At 40.5% G+C, this 7,953-nt stretch overlaps 1 protein-coding gene across 1 annotated transcript in view; it reads left to right on the plus strand.

The window, feature by feature from the left end:
• Positions 1-3: 3 nt before the first annotated feature.
• The window catches only part of IQCB1 (IQ motif containing B1), a gene marked incomplete at its 5' end in the record, with an annotated part of 10,839 nt that continues 2,889 nt past the window's right edge, over positions 4-7,953 (plus strand). The window contains 6 exons of the mRNA XM_010134891.1: positions 4-73; positions 888-1,050; positions 2,709-2,838; positions 5,027-5,120; positions 6,183-6,282; positions 6,658-6,830. Coding sequence (XP_010133193.1) covers positions 4-73; positions 888-1,050; positions 2,709-2,838; positions 5,027-5,120; positions 6,183-6,282; positions 6,658-6,830 — 730 coding nt within the window. The remainder of the gene's footprint in view (positions 74-887; positions 1,051-2,708; positions 2,839-5,026; positions 5,121-6,182; positions 6,283-6,657; positions 6,831-7,953) is intronic.

A 7,953-nucleotide genomic window follows, 5' to 3' on the forward strand; every position in this document is an offset into this window, starting at 1 on the left:
GTACTGGCCTTAGCTGCTCAGGTCACCGAGAGCAGAGAGCAGGACATCCCCCTGCTGCTTCTGAAATTAAAGGGTAATTAATACGGTTTCTAAAATAAAAGGATGACTTAGCAAAGTATGGACAGCCCTTCCTTCTCCCTCCTTAAATACAGAAGGATTTTCAGAATATTTCTGGTAGGGCTGGAAACCCTGAAAGGTTGATAATACGGCTTTTCCTGAGAGTGGTATTGGGTGGCATTTGGCTTAGCAACAATTAGCAGGAGGAGCTGTGGAGCAGATGGAGAGGAAATCTTTTCTCCCTCTCAAGACCCCTGACGATGTGGGCAAGGATCTTGCAATCAGTCAGACAGTTTATCCCAGTGCTTTTGGGTAGAGAGGCCAGCATGGTCGTCAGCATTTAATATTTCAGTCTCAACATAGAAAGGCAATCACTAGCTCCTGTGCGACTCCCCCTGTCTTTCCTTTTGCCACATAGCCACTGCTCACAGAAACGGTAGAAACAAGTTAGGTCCTGTTCTAAATTGGGAGGTAATTATAAGGAAGCTATATGTTTCACAGTGGTTGTGGTTTTACCTGGCCTAGGAAATTCATACAAATGGGTTATATCCCAGGTAATGTATATTTTACTGCTAAATGTGTAGCGAGAAAATGGAAACTTAAGTCTCGCTATCCTTCCCAGTTGTCACGTAATCTAATGAATGGATTGTAGCTGTACGAGTGAAAAGTGCTGACAAAATATTTTATGCTGTTGTTAACACTTTTAGAATTACCTTAATCCTGGCTCTGTGTGCATGTATTCCTTTGATGGTTTGGAAAAAGTAAAAAACAAATCTTGAACATCAGAATCTTACACTCCTCTTTGTCTCTCTCTTACTTTCTTCCTACAGGTATTTTACGTAGTGCTTCCTTGCGATGTGAAGAATCCAAAAAAATTAAGCAAGATGTATATGATTATGACCTTACTCGGTACTGCATGCTGGTCCTTCAACAAGACCACTCTCGAGTGCGTGGAGGCTGGGCCACTGCAGTCCAGCTAGCAGAGATACTAAGGTAAAAAAAAATATATATTGCTAAGAAGTTTTCTCCTTGTGTTCTTTCTGGCCTTTCATCTTGCTCTTTTTCTTTCCGAGCTGTCATACATTGGCTCCCATCCAGAACAAGGCTTGTTGTTCAGGAAAGGCCAGGGTTAAAGTGCAGGGAGCAGTCAAGAGCAGAGGGGTCAGGCATAGCCTAATTGGTCCTGTTTAATTCATTCACACTGTGTTTCATTGAGCTGGGTAAACTGTTCGGTGGGAACGGTTTCTGTGTCGGCTTTACCTTTTATTTGTGAACAGTCCTCATCAGTGTCACAGTTCTCACCCAGTAACTGCTGGTTTTGAATTGCAGTTGTTTTTAGAAGTTTGTTGACTTACTTAGATTTCATCTCGCAAAAGTCTTCAGCCTGATTGACTCACAGCTTGGCTTGACTCTAGTTAAATACCATGTAATATACCTATTTTAAATATCTATTTACATTTGAGACATTATAGAGAGCACAGGTCACACAGACTAGGTGGCTTCTGTAGTGATGTTGTGAGAATGACATTATGAAGTTTAATTCATAGTGAGTAAATAAGACAACTTTAAACTCAAATTTCCAATGAACCAATCTCCATTTTTGATGTCAGGAAAAATAATAAGTTTTATATTTTCCCCATTTTTTTATACTTGATTTTGGCTTAACTAGAGAGCAAAATTCTAAGACATGAAGCAATTAGGCAACCATGGTTTTTTTATGCCATATCTGCAGCATGAATTTTTAATGCCAGGAATTTCTCCTAGAGATGCAAGATTTACCACCAGAGTTGTGTGATACTTAAATCATCCCCTGTAAGCTGTTTCAGCTTGCAGGGAAAACTGAAATTTATTTTAGCTATACAAATGTTCTTTGGTAACTAGACGAATCTCAGCTTCGTGCCTGGAATTTGCTTTCCAAGGGCTTTGGTAAGCAAAGTTTTATGTGTGTGCATTCACAAAGCGCTAACAAAGGCGAGGTGAGATGTCAGAAAGCAAAATTTGTAAAAAGTTAGGGATGACTCTTTCATTGCACTAGAATCAGTGTGGAGTGCAGTACAGAGAAACTTTCCTGTTGTAAAACATGCAGTTTCTTGTAAAACGTCTTCCACGAATGACCGCCGTGTTCGCGGTGAGTAAAATAGGAAAGCTGAGATGTGAAGAACTGATTTCTAGCCCACAAGTCTTCCTCAGTTAGAGGAAAGCTGTGAACAGGCTCGCTGAAGACCTTATGGTAAGTAATATTTTTCTATACATATTTTCGTTGCCTGCGCTGCTCCCCCTTCATCATCAGGCGTCCCTCACCAGCCTTTTGTCTACCTTTCTCTTTTTCCTTTTTCTTTGTGACCATCAGAGCCCTTCCCTAGCATGAGGAACAAGCCTGAACAGATCCTATGAAGCTAAAGGAGAAGGTGCCTTGGATATGCTTTAAACTGAGATGTGCTACAATAAGTAGTAATAAACTTGCTGTCTCCAGCCTGCCAGGGATTCCTCTTCCTTTTGAGGCAGCTCTTGGAGTCAGTCACAGCAGTTAACTGTTGTTCAGTGTTGAATTGTCCCCTGCCAGTGAAGCATTTCTTCCCTGATAACGTGACATTCATTCCAAGCTGTTCAAACAGACTATTCAGGTTGATTTTTTTTTTTTTCTATTTCAGTCATTGTTGTGTAGGACTAGAGGTGAAAGAAGATCCTCAGGAATTTTACAACAACTTTCTTCCTTCAGCTGTGGACAACCTGCTGTTTTTGGGGAGGCGCTTGCAAGCACGATTTATCCGAGCAATCAAGGTACTTAAATTTCATAGTTAAAAGAGCAGAGAACCCCTGTAAACTCTCCAAGGTTACATTTTCTGTAAGTAGGATGTTATTCTAGGAAAACCGTCTTACAAAATTTTATTTTTCCAGTAAATACAGGGGTTTTTCTTATGCTTTGGAGCTTCGGAACTGAAATCTGTCACTGAGGAAGCATTCAGCCCATTACACGTGCAAAGCTACTTTGTTACTATAGTCTTGTTCAGAGAGTTTGGCTACTACTGTTCAGAAGTTTTAAAGGTAGGGGAAGGAATGTGATTGTAAGTAGGATAGAAGAATTAGAGCGGTATGGCAGAAGAAAATATCTTACAAAAGGCAGCATCCCAATCATGGCAGTGAATTTTTAACTTTGCATATAATTACTCCAGTCTTTATAATGGCTCCATTCCCACTGCTTTATTCAGCTTGACAGAAAAGGTTTAGCAAGCCTTAGGATTTCAAATCAGATTTGTTGAAGTTTGTTTTGCCGTACAATCTCTGCTGCAAAGTTGGCAAAAAATTCCAGAAATGCTCACTGCTTCTGAACCTGCAGGTTGGGAACCCCAAAGGCAGGCCTTCCGAATTTGTAGAACTGAACATTTTTCTCTCATTTCTCTCCCTCTTTGCAGAGAAGAAGGGTCTTGCCCAGCTAGGTTCCCTCAAGCTTTTGAAGTGTTCCGAGTTCCAGAGTCACAATGAACAAATGAAACCCACAAATAATTTAAATAACCAAGCCCATGGATTCTGATAGTTTATTTTAGTATCCCTGTTTCCCTGTAGTATCTCATTTCTTGGCTCACTGGCTTCTTGCACTCAGTCAGAGTTTTCTGCAGGGTATTTTGACAGACACCGCAAACACAATCAATTCTCAGAAAGCATCGGTAGAGTAACATACTTTCTGTTAGTTCAGTACTGTAGAAGTGCCTTTAGTGCGTAAGAATGAAGCTTCCTGAATGACTTCCTGGGAGACTCGGGTCTTATCCGCAATATGTCATTTCCCCCACACTTTCCTATTATGTCTCAGCCTACATGCTACTTGACTCATGCTTGTGGGCAAAGATTTCTTTTGAATGCAAATGCAGTCAACGTTATAATTAGTACTTTGGCTTTTAAACCTTGTGGTCTCAGAGGTGACTGGGCACCCAGACTTGGTGCTTGCTTAGGGGAACTTTGGAAATCCCACTCTACCAGTGCAGATTAGTAGTTTATTCTGCCCTCATTTGCTTTGAAGTCAAGAGAAGCACTGAAATAGCTTTCAGAAATAGACGTATTGCCAAAACACAGCACAGATAATATTACAGCTGAGTTTGTTACCGTGATTTGGTATCTCTCATGGTCAGTAAGAACCAAATACAGAGTCACGCTGGACTTACAGCACAGGTCTAGGAATGAGACTTTCCCATGTGTTGTCTGTAGAGTCTCAGTTAATGTGGGAGGTATCAGGCCAAGTGCTTTCTAACAAGATTTGTCAGCAATGTCGTACTATCAAAAGCCCCTTTGCTGTCCCACAGACCAAGGTTTTACATTTCCAGTGGCCTGTGGCTCACTCCCGGAATACGGACTCTAGACTGTGCATCTGTGTGTTCGTTCACATGTTAAAACCTGGACTCTTCCTGGTCATTTTTTCCAGTCCAGCGTTATCACAGGCAAGCACGGAACACAGTCTATTTGGCAAACTGATCAAACGTCAGCATAATAGTGGTGTGGTGTTTGCTCCCAAACCTCCAAGTAGGAGGTGCTTTTGAAGCCTCACCATGCCAGTTTATAGGAACCTTTTCTGTGTTAACCGTGTCCTTGGCCACTTTGTATTCTTTTTTCCTCTGTTTTAATCTTAAAGAATCCCACTTTGTAGATTAAATCTATAATGCATCTATACCAAGCTATTATTTGTCTTCATAGCCTTCCTATGCTATCAAACACTTTTTAAGGTGTAAACAAGGCTTCTCTCTCCCTGTTAACCATTTTTTTCAGGAATGGAAGCTGGGTCTAGTACGTTTAGATTTTCTTGGTTGACCTCTGGCGTTGGAGGACTTGCAGACTGGTTCCTACAGTTTCACCAGCTTCATCCGGAAATTTGACAGAGTTTTAGTCTCCAGATCCCTGAAGCATACAAACCTCCCCACTACATCAGGCTGAAGTCCTTAGGGAAGACACAAACCCATGCTTTTACTTCTCTTTTGTTTAGGATGAAGAAAAACAGGATTTCTTCCGCTGGTTCCAAACAGTAGCTGATGCCATCTGCTGGCTGTTGGGTGGGCATGTTCAGCTAGCAGCATGCGGTAAGGGGAAAGTAAACCCACCAGACACCTGAAAATTTATTTATGGCAACTACAGGTATCCAAAATTACTCTTAAGGTAATCTCCACTTAGTTTTCTAAATTGGAGTAGATGTTAAATCAATCTCTTAATGTAGTCCACTCAACAGAAACAGAAATCTCTAAAATGGGAAAGATCCACTAAAGGGAAATACTAAAGAGTTCCCCTTCTATTCTTCCAGAGACAAACATTAAAAGTGTTTTCCTGTAATTTCCCTTTGCGATTCTATACCTTAAAAAAATAAGATTTTTCTTTTTCTGGTAAGATACAATTGATCTTTTTACCTGTCCATGATTAACACAAGCAGAAATTTGAAGAGAGTACTCTGCTGGCCATGAAAAGTGGATAGACCTGAAAACAGATTTCTGAGGTTTTTGCTATGCCAGGAAATATTACAAATATCTAATAAATGGCAGTATGCACTTCTGACCAAAAGAAGCTTTTGATATATCACACTGATTGTTAAAAAGCAGAATTTGGTTTTGTTTCTAATATGGAACAAAAACCTAAGGATCATAAGATGTGTAACTGAAAACACTCATGGCTAGAAAAATTACCAGATACGTAGACAGTGGTACACTGGAATAAAAAAGATGGTGCTTTAATGACATTGGTGGACTGGCATTAAATAACCCTGATGTAACAGACTGTCAAGGCTGAAGTCCTTGTCCTTTCTGGATAGTTGTTGCCCCAGTGATAATTCTGCTGTTGTAATAAGAAACTGGTACTAGTGTAACATAAAAGATTTTAAAGCTTTTATGTCATTATGATGTCAGTGCCTGAGGGATGTCCAACAGCAGAAAAACATGGATCAACGTGGGGTATGGATGTTGAAGTAGTTGACCTATTCCAGTAAGTTTCAGCGTAAAAATTATAAAAGATGGAGTTTGTTCCAGAAACAGTATCTGGTTTTACTTGCTGCAGCTTATGTTCTGTAATGAAATTTATTTGTTCTATGGTATTTTCAAGTCTGGTTCGGATTGTTTGATTTCTTGTTTGCTTGGTTTTGATTTTTGTTTTCGCAGTACTGCAAAATGACCACTTCCTGCAGTTGTTAATAACAGATGATGTTGAAACAGCGGTTATAACAATGTCTGTTTTACGCAGTGTTTTGCGGGTCAATAGGTTAGTTGTTTTCATATCACTGATTTTTCTGAATTTTACACTTAAAACTCGGTTCATTAGTGCTTGGCAAAATAGAATGTTTTCATATACAAGAATCGTTTTGAGGTATTTTTTTTTCTCCTAGTCTTTGTCATAGAGATAAAAAAGTAGCTATTTATCTTGCTGTTAAATTGAGGGAATGGGAATCTGTTGATTGAAACAGTAGTACTGCCTGGATCAGATTGCTGCTCCAGCTAGCTGGGTATGTTGGCTTGCTGAATGCCTGATATATCTAAATATAAGTTACGGTTTAAAAGCTCATATTTTGTAATTAACACTTTAATTCTGTGTCTCTCCTGTCCCCCTCTGCCTTTTTTGTTTTTCTTCTTTTTAAAGCTCCGTCTTGCTCCAGGTTAATGAAGAGACCCTCCACTCTCTTTTGGATGAACTTGTTTATAAGCTTTCATCTACCACCAATCCTGTCATAGGAAATGCTGCTGCAAAACTGCTGTTGCTGGTGGCAAAAATTGGCAAGGAGCTTGTGAAGTTACTCACAGCTCGCTACAAAGGTTTGTAAATGTTCATGAGACCAATCACTCAGCTTCCTCTTACATTCACTGTAAAAACACAAAGGTGGAGGTTTCTCATCTTGGTTCAGTAACTATCCAATCCAGATGGAAACTGCAGTGTGGTGTTGGGGGTTTTCCCCTTCGTTTTCACTGTAGTTTAAGGTGCTGCACCTCTTCCTGTTTCCTAGATTTATTTTCTTCTTGAGGACTCTGCATGTGGTGACTTGTCTCTTAAAGCTGTTGTTTGTCGCTTCCAGCCTGACGGGCTTTACTTCTTTCTGTGTGATGTTCTGCATCATTTTTCCTGTGCAGGCTGGATATTTAAAGATCCTATAGCCAGATAAGAGCCACATCTCAGACATCTGTCAGTGTGCTAAGGCTCACTGGTCCAGAAGCATGGAAGTTTTACTTAAAGCCAGCTTCTGCCTCTGGCTGTTACCGGTCTCCTTATCTGATAGGTGCTGTTCTGTTACTGAGGAGCTGACTGGCTTGTGATATCCAAGTGATTAGAATGAAACAAGTTTATCGTTTTGTCTCATGCCTTTAGATGAGGGGGCTGAGTATGTATAATGTGCTCTATGTTATCATTATTTAATGTGGTGTCCCATTTAATGTGTCTGTCCGTAGCCTAGCAGGGAGCTCCAGGAAACCCCTTTGTCTTCTGTCATGCCCTTGGAGACTAAGAAAGAGGCTTTGATGTTTGCCAGGCCTTTTATATTCTGGATGTTATTGCTGGTCAAAACTACTTGTGAGCAGCCTCAGTCCTTTGGGGATGAGGACAGTGAGAAGTGGGTACACTAGACAAAAAGGTCCAGTTCCCTTTGTTTTATGCTTGTGCTGACTACATATTAGTACAAGCCAGATAAAGTTCTGGACCAGGTGGGCAATTTTGTTACCCTTTTGCCTACAGAACTGAGAGAGGAGAGCTTCCTTTTGGTATGACACTAAGTGTCACGTGCCTAAGGCTGGTACCGCCTTGTGGATTCTTGTGAAGCTGCTGTGATGGTCTGATCTTCCCAGCTGTAGAATGCTGGCTTGTCTGAAGAGGTTCAACTCTCCATCAAAGGATTGTTTGATTTTGCTCTGGAATCACAACATGCCACAGTCATTTAGAGGCTTTTCT

Source organism: Buceros rhinoceros, unplaced genomic scaffold (assembly GCF_000710305.1).
Source record: "Buceros rhinoceros silvestris isolate BGI_N320 unplaced genomic scaffold, ASM71030v1 scaffold2084, whole genome shotgun sequence".
Classification (NCBI taxonomy): Eukaryota; Metazoa; Chordata; class Aves; order Bucerotiformes; family Bucerotidae; genus Buceros; species Buceros rhinoceros.